The 17,947-nt window shown below is 40.3% G+C and overlaps 1 protein-coding gene across 1 annotated transcript in view; it reads right to left on the minus strand.

Annotated features, from left to right (window-relative positions):
• Window positions 1-17,947, minus strand: part of kiaa1109 (KIAA1109 ortholog) — an 81,142-nt gene that overhangs the window by 35,927 nt on the left and 27,268 nt on the right. Inside the window, exons 24-48 of the mRNA XM_073873111.1 lie at window positions 16,888-17,007; window positions 16,525-16,805; window positions 16,042-16,286; window positions 15,747-15,942; window positions 14,806-15,604; window positions 14,650-14,720; window positions 14,389-14,565; window positions 14,061-14,181; window positions 13,832-13,978; window positions 12,871-12,992; window positions 11,696-11,880; window positions 11,252-11,473; window positions 10,964-11,172; window positions 10,720-10,871; window positions 10,269-10,419; window positions 10,009-10,161; window positions 4,638-4,878; window positions 4,110-4,255; window positions 3,806-4,019; window positions 3,337-3,501; window positions 1,645-1,823; window positions 1,359-1,534; window positions 554-1,269; window positions 224-469; window positions 35-128 (exon numbers count right to left, since the gene is read on the minus strand). Of these exons, the coding sequence (XP_073729212.1) occupies window positions 35-128; window positions 224-469; window positions 554-1,269; window positions 1,359-1,534; window positions 1,645-1,823; window positions 3,337-3,501; window positions 3,806-4,019; window positions 4,110-4,255; window positions 4,638-4,878; window positions 10,009-10,161; window positions 10,269-10,419; window positions 10,720-10,871; window positions 10,964-11,172; window positions 11,252-11,473; window positions 11,696-11,880; window positions 12,871-12,992; window positions 13,832-13,978; window positions 14,061-14,181; window positions 14,389-14,565; window positions 14,650-14,720; window positions 14,806-15,604; window positions 15,747-15,942; window positions 16,042-16,286; window positions 16,525-16,805; window positions 16,888-17,007 (5,528 nt within the window). The remainder of the gene's footprint in view (window positions 1-34; window positions 129-223; window positions 470-553; window positions 1,270-1,358; window positions 1,535-1,644; window positions 1,824-3,336; window positions 3,502-3,805; window positions 4,020-4,109; window positions 4,256-4,637; window positions 4,879-10,008; window positions 10,162-10,268; window positions 10,420-10,719; window positions 10,872-10,963; window positions 11,173-11,251; window positions 11,474-11,695; window positions 11,881-12,870; window positions 12,993-13,831; window positions 13,979-14,060; window positions 14,182-14,388; window positions 14,566-14,649; window positions 14,721-14,805; window positions 15,605-15,746; window positions 15,943-16,041; window positions 16,287-16,524; window positions 16,806-16,887; window positions 17,008-17,947) is intronic.

The following is a 17,947-nucleotide window of genomic DNA, read 5'->3' on the forward strand; positions in this document are numbered from 1 at the left end:
AGAGTTTAGGTTTTACAGAAGAAGCATTACTGACTGTATGTCAGGTGAAATTCCTTCCAGAAGCACAATGTTCACGCAGCCGATGTGAGCCGATGCACAGGTCTCTGTCATCTTCTGATGAAGAATGTCTGCATTAAGACAGAAGTACAGCACAAAATTATATTTTCATTCTTTTTGTAAGCCTGCGTGACGTTTTAAAGTGTTTTAATGCTGAGAGACCCACCCTTCATTTTCTCCTTTAGAGTAAAACTGCCATGTATTTTCTTAAGCTCCGCCTCCATGGTCAGTCCTCCGATGTCTGCTTCGAGGTGTGTGCGGTTCACCATGCCAACGCCAAACACGATCAGCGTCACATGCTGGGGCTCAGAGCTTACCAAGCTCCGTCTACGACCCAGGCGACTGGATGGCGTCTCGCTCTCCGATTCGAACACCAATCGACACGGAGGATCTGCAGGGCTCCGCCCACCTTCTGCACAGCAAAAATAAAACTTAAACAGGCAATTCTAATGAGAGCCAATGAAAATACAGAATCATATTAATGCAAAAATCCAACCTGAAAGACCATTATCTTGGTTCTTCTCCAGGATACCTGTGGGGTCTGATATGAGCGAGTAGAAATTAAGAAGCTTGTACATATTCTGCCAGCACTCAGCCGACGGCTCGCTCTGTTCCGACACCGTGATGGAGTCCGAGTCATCCATCTGAATCGTCATGTGGTCAACCACATCACGCGAACCCTTCCGCAACACTTTCGACGTCCTCCGCTCAGATCTTCCCAGTGTGCCCCTCCCACGAGGCTCTCGATTCCTAGTCAGCGTGTCGAGCCCCGGGCCAACCATGGTTCGCTTACTCTTCTGCGTGCCCAGCCGAGAAGCCCCATTTAGACTACCGCGAGAACTGCGGCTTAAATCGGATGAGCGGAATTCGCGGTAAGGCCTCGCCTTGGTGGGAGTGGGGGACGAGGAGCCGGCCGTGTAGCGGTTTAGTTTGATGTCGGTCTGTGTGGCTTTGATGTCATCGATCATGGTGCTGAACTGATGAATGAGGCGGACCAGAGCCATATCAACGTGCTGACGGATCGCCTGGCAGGCGACGGTAAAATGGCAGTGCACGCTGGCCTGGGGTCGACGACTCAGCTCGTGGAAAGACAGCGCGCTGGCGGAGGGAGGAGTAGACATACACTTTTCCAGGACGACTGCGTTCAGGCTGAACGTTTCAATCATTAGGGCGGGTTTGAAATCAAGTGGAGGGATATTCACCATGCCCTGCCTGAAACAATAGATTTGAATAAAATTTCAAATCACAAAGTATGTGACCACAAAGATATACAACTGGTAAAGGTAGGACTGCTGCTTTACCTGTGTGCGCGTTTATTCCTTCTCTCTTTGCTGGTGTCAGAGTCCACAATGTCGGCTCTCAAACAGTCAAGAGTGCCGCTGAAAGACAGGTGCTCTCCAAAATACATCTTGTAACTGAGGGGAGGAGCATCCTGGGGCTGAAAACCGATGTGACTCAGCAATGGCTTGAATACTACCTATACATTCAAACCCGTGACACACAAAGAAAGGAGGCATGCATGATCATAAATTCATATTGTAACTCTGACCGTGAGTGTATGCTTTGGTGTGTCTATAACATGCGTACCTGTGCGTCAGCCAGCTGCACGGCTGCGGGGCAGAGGTTCGTCTCATCCTGCTCAAGCAGGTCTTCTTGACTTGTGCTGTGCTGAGAGTGTGTGTGTTGGGAGTGTGTGTCCAGCGTGTTCTGATCACTTGACAGTACGGTGTTAAAATCGGAAGCAGAAGGAATTGTGGGAAGCACTCCTGCACAAATTAATAACACACTTGAGTCTCTGCATAAAGTGTAAATTAGACTAAACACAGCTAACTAAATACAAGCATACATGCATACACATTCGCACGAAAAGATTGTGAGACTAGCCTGGATTTTAAAAATAGGGTCACAATTTGGTATTCACTAGGGGTGACCCCGAATAGTCGAAGATTCAATGCATTAATAGGAGAAGCCTGATTTAACTACCAATCTCACAGTCGCAGACGTGTTATGAAATGAGGATAATTCAATTTTTTTCGTACATGGGTGCACATTATCTGATTTCACATATAACAGCTTTTTCCAAAATAATATGTGAATTAGCTTTCAATAAATATTTTTAAAATGCGTTAATAAATTTAGTTTCCATGCAATTCAGGCATTTTGCACAAATTTTCTTCTGCACCTTGTTACGTCTGACCTTATTTTATTCAAATGTTTTATTTATTATAAACTTAAATTCTGATCTAATTAAAGTTTGTACATTTTGGATTGCTTTTTCGTTGTATTGATGTTGCGCTGTTGCGTGCTGGCTATGGTGCTGGTGCATGCAATTTAGCCGAACGCGCTAGGTGCTCTGCGTGTCATATTTAGGATCATATTTAGGAGTTCATCAAACTAAACAAAAAAAAGTTTTTTTCGAAGGGTATAAATTTTTTTTAAATGTATTTAAAACAGGTTATTTATCTTGTCAAAAGTTAAACTACAAAAACAGGTAAGCCGTTTCTTTAAATTTCGGTGATGACACGGAAAATATCTTAACCGAACCACTACTGTCTTGTGATTTATTATTATGGTCGGTGTTCACTTTCAAATGACAGAAAAGAGATTTCTGAAATAAATAATATAAGAATTATCAGGTGTTTCTGTAACTAAAATGAATACAAAGATAGTCAAAGTAAGCAAGCAGGTATTTCTGTGCTAAATAATAATGCGTTGTGTCTATAAAATCATTAATTTCATTCTTGTCATAAATTAACGTTTAATGAATTGTATATTAAGCTTAGTTTTTATCATTCACAGTAACAATAACAAATTATATATTATTTGTCAGGGTTTTTTTTGGTCATAACTACTTTGACGCGCTAAATCTCCAAATTAAATAAAATCGATGAATTGTAAGCCGGGGTTTCCAAGACAGGATCACATTTGTTATTTTTTTAGGTTCAGTTATCAAAATATTTTTGTTATATCTTTGTGTGATGTTCTTTAGATCATGGCTTTAAAATGTTAAGAGGAATCATTTAACAAATGTTTATGTTGCCTTTCATTTTAAGATATAAATGCATCGTCCGTTTTGTCTTTGTTCATCACTTGAAAGACAGTTTTGGTCACTTTATCAAAAGGTTGTTTCTGTGTGCTGCTTGTGAAAGAAAATAAAAGTCGACTATGGGTTCGATTCGAATAAGTAAATCCTTAGTCGAGGACACCCCTAGTATTCACAGTCAATAGACTTTCTTTGACGCTTCTGTCAATATAATAATCCCTCACAAACACGCTCACCTCCAGTCTGCAGGCTGTTGTGTTGGGAGCGGTTAAGAGGAGAGTCTTGAATGTTGTTACCCGTGCGGTTGCCAACAGCGTTGGACATCCAGTTGTAGAAGCTGACAGTAAACGGCTCAGAGAGAAGAGGATGCTCTGTCAGCATGTCTGTACCCATACTGTTGCCTACATAAAATACAACATGAAGTTTAAATTGACTGTTTTTTGTGGTGCTTACAATAAATAATAGGTAAGATGTAGCAGCATTCTATCAAGTTTCATGTTTCAGCACTTCATGGACATATTTGGGGCAGAAAAATAATAATCCTAGGGAGAAAATTGTTACAGAATTAAGTTAATAATCCCATAAAATACTGCTCTGTCAAAGGCAACGCAGTATATCAGTAAAAATGCAATTTTCTGCACAATTTCGCCCATCTAATATTAGATTGCAAAAAGCAATAAACTCCAAAGGAAGAGAGCGGCGTGCCTGTGCGTGTGAGGGAGGTGCTCTTCGCCGCGGTTTGTTCGCTCACTCGATGAGGCGTGGCATCTATCAAATTGTGCAGACTATGGAGGCTCCCTGTTAAGTAACTGAGCAACGATTCCTTTCGTGGACTGTGATTGGACTGCACTACATGAGCGGGGGAATCGGCTGCTGTATCTCCACTTGTGTAGCTTAGAGACTGATAAGGATGGGAACCCTGAAAAACACCAAGATGCCAATTGGGAATTGAAAAATTGTCACCGTTTTTATGAATGATTTCCGTAACTGTACATACTGCACAACAAACCTTAATCCTGAGAGCAGACTCATTATGCGTGTGTGATTTGGACAGTTTCCTCATGATCTCAACACCGGTTACAGGGGCAGAGTTTCCGGAAGGAGCAGGACGGCTACACACTCCTTCTAACAGCATGGTGTGTTCACTTACAGTACCTTCAAATACAAAATTCAAAACAGATAAAAATTTGTGACCCTGTCTGTGAAATTCAGACTGAAGATTTATAAAAAAAGATTTTTACTGTATGTTCTTTACATTAAGATGATTTTGGTTGTGGCTAGAAGGGATACAGCAATGGAAAAATCACACTGGATGAGCACAGTTTTTGATCCTAATCCTACCCCAAAACAAACATTTTCACAGGATTTAGGCCGTGAAAGCTGTATCCTATCTCTAGCCAGAACAGTTGTTTTCCAAACCCAACATCTTGCGAAATTTAGCTGTAGCTGTATCCCCTCTAGCCAGAATCAATGATTTTATGTAGAAAACAGTAAATCAAATCTGACATGCATGTTCAGTAAAATGTGTGATAATTACCGGCATCAAACTCAAACTCTGCTCCATCAGCACTGGTGTCGCTCTGCAGGGCGACACCACAGTCGGGCCCCTGTGTTGGTTCTGGCTCGATAGGCTCAGGCTCTTTAGGTTTAGGAATGTAATTGGGTTGTGGCAGGCCGACTGCCTTAAAGCCCTGAGTGACAACGATGAATTTCATCCATTGACGAGCAAGTGCCACCAATCCTTTTCTTAGGGTGACCAGAGCAGGAAGTCCATCATTCTAGCAAGATAAAGTAAAAGTATTAAAGGGATAGTTTACCCAAAAATGAAAAAAAAATTATTTACTCTCCCTCGTGTTGTTCAAAACCTGTTGGAGTTTCTTTTTTCTATTGATTACAAAATAATATATTTTGATAAATTATGGTAAGCACATACAGTTGATGGTATCCATTGACCTCCATAGTAAGAAAAATAGTGCTGCCTCACGATTAGTCGCGACTAAACATTTGCAGAATAAAAGTTGTTGTTTACATAATATATGTGGGTGTATTGTGTATAATAATTATGTATAAATACACACACACACACACACACATGCATGTATATAATTAAGAAACATTTGCATGTGTATATACATGTTTATATTTATATATAATCTATATCATATATAAATATAAATATTTATTATATAAATATATTTTTTTCTTAAAATTATACATTTATGTGTGTGTATTTCTATAAACATAATTATTATACACAGTACACACATTTATTATGTAAACAAAATCTTTTATTCTGCAAATGTTTAGTCGCAACTAATCGTGAGGCAGCACTAAAGAAAAACAAATACAATGGAATTCAATGGGTACCGTCAACTGTGTGCTTACCATCATTTATCAAAATATCTTCTTTTGTGTTCAAGAGAATAAAGAAACTCATACAAAACTATCCCTTTAACTCTTTCCCTGCCATTGACGGGTTTTCTCGTCAATTAAAAGAAAACATTTTCCTGCCAATGACGCTTTCCTTCATGGGCGGAAATCCCGGGGGGGTCGGGGGGGACAGGACCCCCCTATCTGAGGGTTGTCCCCCCTAAAATATCATTAAAATATGTGTTTTGAAAACATTTTAATGATTTATAATACTTAAAATAGTTGTGTAAGAGGTGAAACAATACAAATGCAAACGGAGCAACAACAAAAAAACGTTTTAAACATTTTGATTCCCCCTCCCTTGCCTCACAGTGGTTTGGTCCACTGCCCGCGCCCCTTTTACCTCACCACCGACACACAGTCCGGTAGAGAAGAGACGGAGCCGACGCGTTAATCAGCTATATACCTACAATACAACGTTTCCCATCACTTATCAGTTTATCCTCATATGTTTTAAAACTGGACTATTTTGACATGAACATATTTCGTTTTCTGAGAACAGAAGCAGATAAACGATCAAGAAAAAAAATTTATGCATTCATGCAGAGGTGAAAATAACAAATTACATTTACTCACCTTGCTGTAACTGAGTTTTTTTGTGTACTTTTACTTTGAGTAGTTTTTAAAATCTGTACTTTACTTTTACTTAAGTATGTTTAAAGTATTGTAGGCTACTTCGCTTCAAGTTAAATCATATCCGTTACTGAATAAAAAAAATAAAAAAGTAAGGTGATAAAGACGCGCCACGGATGATTGATTGATGGGCTGATTGATTGATGGGCGGGGGAACGCGCAAAAAGAACCATGGAGAGGGACGAGACAGGCGCGGGCTAATGCAGACCCTCAATGCAATTCTTATGAAAGAAACCCCTGGCCATTGACGCAAAGCGATTGTTTCATTCAGGTAGGGTTCATCCTCTTGAGTACGGGTTTGAGTTTGAGAATTGCCAATCGGGTTTTTAACCGCTAATTTGCACGACGCGTTTTTAATATGCGCATTATCTTCCGAGGTCTAGCAGCTTCGCGTCAAGTCAAACACAACTTAAGAACGTCCTCGAGAATGCGCCGCAGATCATTAGACATTGCAGAGAGAGAGAGCGCGAGAGAGAGAGATTGAAAGACATCAGGTACACAAGGTCTGGGAAGCTATAGAATACAATAAACGTGTAAAGGATAAAAGTATTATGGCACTCATCTCATATGCTCATTTATGTATATAGTTTAATAACATAATGTATGTTACCAGCAATACATCAATTACAACCTTACTACAACCCCAAAACAGAAAAAGTTGGGACACAGTAGAAATTGTGAGTAAAAAAGGAATGGAATAATTTACAAATCTCATAAACTTATATTTTATTCACAGTACAATATAGATAACAAATTAAATGTTGAAAGTTATACATTTTGAAATGTCATGCCAAATATTGGCTCATTTTGGATTTCATGAGAGCTACACATTCCAAAAAAAGTTGGGACAGGTAGCAATAAGAGGCCAGAAAATTTAAATGTACATATAAGAAACAGCTGGAGGAGGACCAATGTTTAGGAATAGGAATGTTGTCCTATTCTTGTCTAATACAGACTTCTAGTTGCTCAACTGTCTTAGGTCTTCTTTGTCGCATCTTTCTTTTTATGATGCACCAAATGTTTTCTATGGGTGAAAGATCTGGACTGCAGGCTGCCCATTTCAGTACTCAGATCCTTCTTTTACGCAGTCTTGATGTTGTAATTGATGCAGTATGTGGTCTGGCATTGTCATGTTGGAAAATGCAAGGTCTTCCCTGAAAGAGACGACGTCTGAATGGGATCATATGTATCTAGAACTTGGATAAACCTTTCAGCATTGATGGTGCCTTTCCAGATGTGTAAGCTGCCCATGCCACACGTACTCATGCAACCCCAAACCATCAGAGATGCAGGCTTCTGAACTGAGCGCTAATAACAACTTGGGTTGTCATTGTCCTCTTTAGTCCGGATGAAATGGCATCCCAGTTTTTCAAAAAGAACTTCAAAATTTGATTCGTTGGACCACAGAACAGTTTTCCACTTTGCCAAAGTCCATTTTAAATGAGCGTTGCCCGGGGAAAACGCCTGTGCTTCTGGATCATGTTTAGATATGGCTTCTTTTTTTACCTATAGAGTTTTAGTTGGCAACGGTGAATGGCACGGTGGATTGTGTTCACCGACAATGTTTTCTGAAAGTATTCCAGAGCCCATGTTATGATTTCCATTACAGTAGCATTCCTGTATGTGATGCAGCACTGTCTTAGGGCCCGAAGATCACCGGCATCCGGTATGGTTTTCGCTTCTTGACACTTACGCACAGAGATTGTTCCAGATTCTCTGAAACTTTGAATGGTATTATGCACTGTAGATGATGATCACTTCAATCTCTTTGCAATTTTTCTCTGAGAAACTCAGAAAACAATTTTTCGCTGCAGCATTGGGGGAATTGGTGATTCTCTGCCCATCTTGACCTCTGAGAGACACTGCCACTCTGAAAGGCTCTTTTTATACTCAATCATGTTGCCAATTGACCTAATAAGTTGCAAATTGGTCTTTCAGCTGTTCCTTATATGTACATTTAAATTTTCTGGCCTCTTATTGCTACCTGTCCCAACTTTTTTTGGAATGTGTAGCTCTCATGAAATCCAAAATGAGCCAATATTTGGCATGACATTTCAAAATATCTTACTTTCAACATTTGATATGTTATCTATATTCTACTGTTAATAAAATATAAGTTTATGAGATTTGTAAATTATTCCATTCCTTTTTTACTCACAATTTCTACAGTGTCCCAACTTTTTCTGTTTTGGGGTTGTATAATGATTGTATTTATTAGCTGCTGACCTCATATTATTTTTGCTTCAAAAGTGCATAACTCACCTGTAAAAATCAATAAATAATTCCATAAATGTTTCTTAGTTATAAAAAAGCTTTTTATTTTATTAACTTTTTGTTATTGCACTTTAATTGTAAAGATGTTTAAAATTAAAACATAGTTTGAGATGTATACATCCTTCCTTCTTGAACTAGAAACCTCTCCCCGCTGTAAAAAAGGAACTTTTACTCTTAAAATTAAAATGACTTACTTTTTACTTGAGTAGATTTTTAGACCAGTAACTTTACTTTTACTTAAGTAAAATATTATTAAAGTAACTTTACTTTTACTTAAGTAGAATATTTCATTACTCTTTTCACCTCTGCATTCATGTGTATTAAAATTAAATTTACGTCCGTTCATAGAGAAAGAGAAACGTTTTCTATCTGTACACATTTCCTGGCAAGTACAATTTTGCCTATATTATTGGTGTCCCCTTCAATAACTGTTCTTGAAAAATTTTATGTTTATTGTCCCCCCCAACATTTAGATGAAATTTTCGCCCCTGCTTTCCTTATGGGTTTTTACGGTAATCTGTAATCTGCTATTATCCACTAGATGGCAATTTATTAAAAACTGAAGCAAAAACAAATTTTACACATTTTAAGCTCTGTGTATGTGTCTGATCTCTAACAAAATTTTAAAAAATTCAATTATTTCAGCTTTTTGCTCAAACTTAGGGCGCACTCACACTATCCAAACCAAACCGCGCTCGGGCGCGTCTGACCCCCAAAGCCTAGTTTGTTTGACTAATGTGATCGCTCTGTTCCGCGCCCGGGCGCGGATTGGTTAATCGTGCCGCGGCCGGGTTGCAGAGGTGGGCCGGAGCGCGGTTCACTTGGGCTCAGGCGCGGAAGGCTGTGGTGTGAGCGCAATCGCGCCTGAGCGCGATTCAAAAGGTGAAGACGTCAGTTGTGCGACCCCTCACCTTCATCTGCCTCCGTAAAAACCTTTTGATGCGAGCAGCGGGGTTACGTGAATGTCCGAGCTGCACACGTGACAAATCAACTAAGCAATATGATGACATGTGAGAGGGCTGTGTGTAATCGCGCACCAAACGACTCTGAATAAAAAACACAGACTTATCATTACGGTGGGTTCCGGTGTTAAGAGAGAGCTTTACTTCCTGCTTTTTTCAAAACAATCGCATCTTAATGACGAAAGCGCGCCCGGACTCGGATCGATAAAAAGTACAGTGTGAGTGCGTGCACCTGGGGGAGTAGGGAGGGGTGACAATCGCGCTGGGGCATGGTTAGTTTGGATAATGTGAGTGCGCCCTGAGGTATTTTTGAAGTAACCTACCCATATTTAAGAGGTTATAAAAAACAAAACAAATGAAGATAGGATTAAACGTTTTGTTTGTTTGTCTATTCGTTTGAAAGCAGAGGGTCTGTTCTTTAATTTTATATATTTGTATGTTTATATATTTATAGAAGAACATTTTCCTGGAAGACATTTTGTGAAACTTTTGTAAAAATCACAAAAAATACTGCTTTTTAAAAAAAGGCTGGCAGGAAATGAGTTAATAGAAGATTAACAAGCACTAACTGATAACAGACAGAAGAATTAATGAAAACTCCAGATTTACCATGGTGGCCTCTTCAATGACGCTGTAATCCGCCTGCTGGAGGTAGCGATGCAGAATATTACACAGTAGGCAGGACGGGTTCTCGTGAAGATATCGGGCTCGCTTTGTAACACGGTTGTACTTGCTCCGAAACGGAAAGTGAATACTCTTTTTCTGTTGAATTGAAACACATAAGCATAATGAATTCACAATTCTGCTGAAATAACATTGTGGGGTGAGTGCTAGTGGATGTATCTGATAACGTGTAACATATGTCTGACCTCCAGGGCCTCGGTCATTATGCAGCCCATTACTGCACAAACACGCAGTGTGGACTCCATGTCGAGTTTCTCCAGCGTGGATTTTAGCTGGTCAATGGGAACTAGCCATGCACCAATGGCAGGGGTTGCAGTGCTCAGCAGATTCAGCTGTCTGCAGACACAAACAGCAATTTAGATGGTAGTCAGAACAAATTTTGTCATGTGACTGGCAAAACACAAGTATGTATAAAAATATAGTCATACACATTTTTGCAAATACTATATATGACCTAGTTTGTGAAAACCCAGTTGAAGTCATTTTTGTGATTTACATCTACATAAATCATCCTAAATATTGACTAAGGTCAAAGATAGAAATGAAAGTGAAATCAATGACTGAAATCATACTACAAAATATATTGAGACTTTAGCCTGGATTTAGCCTCACAAAAAGGGTCACAAATGTGTGTACCTTGACATTGCTGGAGCATGGGAGCGAATGTTGGTCGGGGCAGCAAAACTAAACCAGATTTCCTTTATAGTCAATTTCATACTGCTGGAGTCAGGAGGCGGAGGCAAGAGAGGCAGATCCTTTTTTAGGTCATCTGACTCCACCCCCTCATCCTGCAAAAAAACATCCATCAATAATAAACAAAATAAAGACAAAACCCAAAGCAGAACTTAAAATGAAAATGATCAATTAGTATATAAAGAACCTGTTCATCAGATTCAGAGTTGTTGGGTTCGGAGGCGGGGCTTTGCGTATCATTGGGCAGGTTGTCATCAGAGACATCAGTGCTGTAGCCACTTCCTGTCTGAGAACCACTAGAACCATTCGATTTTGAGACTCCATCCCTAACACCACTGTCAGCCGCGCCCATCACACCAAAAGCACTGTAGAGGACAGCCCCTGACTGCCGCCCACCTGTGGATGAGAGCCAGACGTGCATTCTAAAACAGTAATGAAACTCATAGCGAATAACATTGTATGTATATTGTAATACCTTTGACTGTAAGGTTCTCAATCCCACATTCAAACATAATCCACCCCCATTTCTCAGGACTGGCTGCAGAGCGGTTAAGGTCAGGAATGTGTTCTGGCACATGCTCAGTGGATATGGAGGGTTCAGTCTCATCCACTAAAACAAAGTCATCTGTTTCCTCCAAACTGAAGAGAACCTTGGACTTCTTAAATGGAATGGCAGTGATGGCACAAGCACCAAGATCTGACAAACAACACACAATAAACAAACATAACCTGAAAGTGTCAGTAAATAAAATATACAGTATGTACTATATGCAAATAAATAACTCTAAGCAAATATATCCTGTTTTGCAAAAATTATTGGCTAAACTATTTAGGAAATCAAAAGTTTGCACAGTCAAATTCTGCAAATCGTCACTGAATAGAAATTAAGGTATTTTTCATTATGCGAGTATAAGTATACCTGACAAGTCAAGGCCACGAAGTTGACTGTGTATGCGGTGAATGTTGAGTCTGGCTGCAATCTCTTTGCCTTTCTCTATACCAGCATTAGAGCGGAGAGAACCGCTGGACTGAGGAGCCATCTTGGACGCAGATGAGAACTTCTCCATCATAACAGAGGGCTTCTCTGGATCCTCCACTATACCCCTGAATATCACACATTACAGATGTCTGGCTATACAAACTACTACTACTTCTATTACAAACAAACTCTCATTCTCGATTACCTAATGACCTTCGTGTTCAATATCACTGTAGGAACATTTAGATGATGACCACACTGGTATCATCCTCTATAATAAAAGGCTTATAAATCATAAGGGTTTCACGATTATGACATTTGGCTGACGGTTAATTGCTAATAAATTGTGCCGTTTTATTGCTTTGACATTTAATTTTCATACTTTTTGTTTTTTGTTCATGAAATTGTTGTGATTATTTAACTTAAATATTTTGCAAGGTTTACCCGGCAGTAAATATGAATACACATAACACACATTTCAGTAATTATTTAATGAATATATATTTAAAAAACTGAAAATTCTTCATAAGAAATAAACACACTAAAGTGTCTGAAAAATAACTGAAAAAAAATGCAATCAAAATAAAATGACCATACCAGAACAGGCCTTAAATTGTAGCCAATCATACTAAAGTCATATTAGTACTGGACCACATGGCTGCATTGGCTGTTACTGCTTATCAAAGTTTTGCAGCATTTCTTTAAATGCAGTTTTTTCCACTGCATTGAATGGCTTTGCAATGCATGGCATTACACTGTCAGTTAAGGAGCGCCATCTGATACAATCTCGTTTATACAGGCGCTGCAGCTCCCCCTTGTGTTTTTTAGAGAGAGATGCAATCATTAAGGTGATCTGAAATCATTGCGATAAGGTCAAATAATCGCAATGAGACGATTATTTATCATTGTGACAGCCCAAATAAATCATTAATATTGGTCAGATTAGGTTGATAACGGTAAATAAAATTGACTTTTAATAGGATTATTCAAGCAGAATATTAAAAGAAAAATACATATTGACTTATTGGCTGTAAAGAAAATAATGATCAATTGGCCAAAATGCTTATATTGGTGCATATAAATCAAAAGGCAGAAATTTTGGGAGTGTGTATTACCTATTCATGCGCAGCTGAGTAGCGATCCGGTCAAAGCACAAGGCCACAAGAGAGACGTGTGTGACACTTTTATTTGAGGGTAAACCTTCTTCTACTGATGCTTGAAGCACACACAGATTTACCTACAAACACACATGTGCATATATATTAACCTGCAAGCAAACACAGATTCACCTACAAACACACACATATTAAAGGAAAACACCACAGTTTTTCAATATGTTACTATGTTCTTACCTCAACTTAGACGAATGAATACATACCTATCTGTTTTCAATATGTGCACTTAATCTTTGTAAAGCATGTTGTGAATGTGTTAGCATTTAGCCTAGCCCCATTCATTCCTTAGGATCCAAACAGGGATGCATTTAGAAGCCACCAAACACTTCAATGTTTTCCCTATTTAAAGACTGTTACATGAGTAGTTACACGAGTAAGCACAAAATAAAACGTAGCGATTTTTTAAGCGGATAAAAAATGAGAACTATATTGTATGGCAGAAGAGCACTTAAGTTTACAGCACTTCGACCTCGGGTGCAGTAATATTGACGGAAGTTTGAGCGAGAGGGGGAGCAGTCAGGAGTGATGATGTTACTGTGCAGGTTGAAGTGCTAAAAAACATGAAAGTGTTTGGTGGCTTCTAAAATCATCCGTGTTTGGATCCTAAGGAATGAATGGGGCTAGCCTAAATGCTAACACAGTCACAACGCACTTTACAAAGATTAAGTGCATGAATTGAAAGAAGATAGGGATGTATTAATTTGTCAAAGAGGGGGTAAGAACATAGTAAAATATTGAAAAACGGTGGTGTTTTCCTTTAACCAACAAACACACACACACACAGACTTACACAGATTCACCAACAAACTTGCACAAAGATTTCCCAACAACAGCAAACATTCACTTCCTAGTTTTTTAACACGCTTATTTTTCTCTCTCACATACACAAAGACAAAAGTACCTTCGGGACAGTGACATTAGCTTGCAACCCTTTAATCTTCACATTGTCAGGTTTGATTGACAGATCAGTTTGTCCATGAGGCAAGCCCAGAGATCCGGGTGTGGTGCCCTCAGTCTTAGATATTTTGTGCTCCGGTTTTGCTGCACTCTGGTAAACACAACATTCATCATGATCACCTGAAGGTGTAAATGCACCCTCGCATCTATACATCTTGTTACTGATCACTTACAGACTCCGAGACAGTGGATTTGCTGATCTGATACACTTCATTTAGCACTTTCCCATGCAAGTCGTCCAGGATTGATGCTGGGTGGCGAATACTGGCGAAATGAACCATGGACTCGATGTACCTGGAATGTACCAAAAAGACGCATTTCACCCTCTGACATTTATTCGTTTATGTGGATATTGTGAGAGATGTTATGAGATGCAATATCACTTTCAACCACCCTGCATTTAATTTTCTATGCTGCTGTCCAAATGGGTGGTTCTTGAGTAGATTATCGGTTCACGGTTGTTAAACCGTGACAAATGACAAGAATACTGTGATGTCTGACCTGTCTAAAGCTTCAGCCACTAAAGGAGTCAGGACCACATTGACTGCTCCTTTGACCTCTACGATGGCTGTGGTTCTCGTCTGGGCAAGAGGTGGATCAAGGGTCCAGTCCTCCGTCACCGTGTCCTCATCTGTGTTGTCCATCGCCCGCTTGTCAAGGGGTGTGTAGGGTGTGCTGCTAATAAACAACCCATGCTAATAATGTAAAGGCTGCTTGATGTCGAAAACAATGTTTTCACTTTGCTATGATGTTTTATATTACCCGTTTGAATCGCCCATGAGCTGAACTCCTCTGTCCAATAATGAACCGGCAGACAAACCCGCCTTCACCATCTATAAAAGAGCAAAAATTAAATCTCAATTCAGACATTTCATTCAATACAGATTTATGACTCCATGTAATGATAAATAAACAAACCTTAAATGAAGGGATGGACAGCTGATCAAATGAGATGGAGCTCTCCTCACTTGTGGGTGTGTCGAGGTCAAGTGGGCGATGCAATGATGACTTTGAAGTCCTCTTATTTGTTGGCTGTTTAACAGACCAGTTTGTAACATGATAGTGCGCTAGGTAATTCTGGTAACAAGTCATTAAAAGTGGCTGTGTTGTCAGAAGGCCAGGCTCCGCCTTTTCTGTTTCAATCGAGCCCTCCTCTTCTAATCCAAGTGCAGAGACAAATGAGGCTTGGGAGGTGTGGCTAGGCAGTTGAGGTGGGCGGGGCTCATTGATTGACAGTGGTCCCTCCACACTATGGTATATAGAGGTCCGACTGCGCTCCGTGTGAGGTTGACCCTGTTGTCTCCGTCTGCGTTTCCTCCCCGGATAAGTACCTGGTCCTTCGTCACTGCTGATTGGCTCAAACTCCTCATTGGCGCTAAAGTAGGCCTCACTATCAGCTACGGACATGGAGGAATCGACTGAACGATACTGATGAAATGTGCTGGAATCAGCCGATGGAGTGAAAGGGAAAGATCCGTAGCTTCTTCTTTGCCTCGGCGAGTCCAGAACGTTTTCATCGCTACGGGAAACCTCGCTGCTAAACTGCACACCAGCAGGAGGGGCGGCTTTCTCGGCAAAGACTGCTGCTGATAGGCTCTTGGTGCTGCCGAGCCGTGCCGATTGGACAGAGGCCTGCCGTTTAAGAGGAGAACGTAGGGGAGAGCGCAAAGGTGGAACTTCAGGAATAGGACCGTCAGTGGTTACAACATTCATTAACCTGTAAAGAAAAATCAGGAAAATACACTTGAAAATGTTATGTTAAATGTTTATAACATGTAAACATTTAATTTAATAAGACAAATTTAATATTTTTTTGTAAAATGTTTAATATTTAAAAGAGTACAAGTGGTCTGACTCACTCTGTGGACGGAAAGGGAGACTCTCGCTCTCCAGCCAATAGAGGCAAGGCAGCACTGGACGATGAGTTTTCCTCTGAGGAAGAGGCGGAGCTGTGAGAGCGCTGAGGTACGTGAAGACTGAGGTGTTGGCCACGTTTCTCTACGTCTACCACGGGAGCAGGAGAACACGTGTCTCTCCGAATACCTATGCCTTTACCTGCATGTCAACCAATCAGCTTTCAGTTAGCAATTACTCAATTCATACTGCAACCCATCAGATACAACAAAGCACACATTCAACATTAAAAATCTGTACCTTCAGGCAGTTTGGGAGTTTCCTTCATGACAATCCATTCTCCTGGATGTAATAATGATTGGCCATAAGACATGTCACTTTCGGCACTAATGCCAGAAAAGGCAGAGCTTGATGAGGGCGTGAATTCCTCCAGGCGGAAGAAGTCCAGGCCTCCGACCGAGCCACCAAAAAAACGACATCCACCGAGACATCCACAGCGGTTTCGGCTTCGCTTGTACTTCTCCTCTGGCCAAAGGAACCAAAGCCTAACACGCACATACACACACCAACATGGTAAATACATAGATATGGTAACCTAAGTGTCTGTGAAACCAGGCTAAAGTATTATAATCTAATATTTCACTCATATCTATATAATAGATATCAAGGTTATTTTTCACAATATGTAAGAGGATTTTATGTAGAAAACCAATCACAAGAATGACTTTAGCTGGGTTTTCATAGTAAAGGTATAAACCTGAATTATGAAAGATATGCACAAACCTCTTAGTTTTCATGTCATGAAGCTCCAGGAATTGTCTCTGGACCTCATATTTGGCTGGATGGTCAGCAGCCAAAGCAACATCAGCTGTAATGAGGTTAAAGGTCACAGAGCCGGCTTCAAGCCAATGAGAGCGCCGAAGCAGGGGAGGAGGAAGGCCGAGCCTGGCCACTTCTTGTTGCTCAATGAATTGAGCGATCACAACGTCCTGGAGGACGGCACTGATGCCTTCACCGACAGCTGCTGTGTGCAAGTTACAGTTGGCCAACCGGAACGCTCCAGTCTGATACACAAACACCAATAATTATAGACATCTTAAGTCAACAGCACTAGACAGACAATAAAACTGACCGTCCATCACCAACCTTAATGTTGGCCGCGCAGCCGTGTTCAACAATGAAAATTTGGGCTCCATCAACCGTCAATCGAGTCATGGTGTACTTTAGATCCTCTGATGTCCGACAAGGGCCAGGCAGGTTTGCATTCTTAACACAAAGACCAACACTTAGTTGTTGACAGGCAGCACAGGTCAAAATATGTGAGCCTTTCTGTGAGATCCAGGCTAAAGTCTCAACCTTATTCAGTCAATATTAAAGATATCAACAGGGTTCCCACACCTTAGTTAACTTCAAATTCAAGGACCTTTCAAGGCTTTTCCAGGTCCAATACCCTCAAATTCAAGGACTAAACGTGGGGACACATTTCAAGTGAGAGCAAGGTTACATTGTGTTACCTTTAAAGATACATTGTTACAGTTCCCTTTTGAGGGAACTTGCGCTGCGTCACTGCGGTGACACTTTGGGGATGCCTCCAAGGGTAAGAGCGACTGAATGTGTATGGTATATCAAATTCAACCAATGGTGAAGCTTAACGACAAAGACAGGGTGACGTGGGAGCAGGAAGTATATCACTATCTGAAAGATTGCCAAAGACGGCGTTACAGGGACACAGGAAGTATGGCAAGGAAGACGCAGCGCCTCGTTCCCTTCTCAGGGAACAACAGTTACAAATGTAACCCGAGATGCTTGCATATGTCAAACACAACTATGCAAAAAAGCTTTTTGGTATGAATCAACATTTACATACAAAAGATATAAGCATGTAAAGCGAACAGTTTAGCAAGTGTGCTTAAAAACTAACATTTTTATGATATTATCCTACACTATACAGGGAATAATATGGATTTTTTCCAGAAAACTTCTTGCATAAAATAGATTCAAGCACTTTCAATGACCTGTATCTATGTATGTATATTTTCAATAACTTCCCAGGGTCTTGAATTTTTCCCCTCAGATTCACAAATTTTCAAGGATTTCAAGGACCCGTGGGAACCCTGTATCAAGGTTATATTTTCACAAAATGTTCGTTACATTGCTGGGTTTTCACAGACTGGGTCACATTTTATGTTTGGCTGACACCAATATT

The sequence above is a fragment of the Misgurnus anguillicaudatus genome, chromosome 11 (assembly GCF_027580225.2).
Source record: "Misgurnus anguillicaudatus chromosome 11, ASM2758022v2, whole genome shotgun sequence".
In the NCBI taxonomy this organism is placed as follows: domain Eukaryota; kingdom Metazoa; phylum Chordata; class Actinopteri; order Cypriniformes; family Cobitidae; genus Misgurnus; species Misgurnus anguillicaudatus.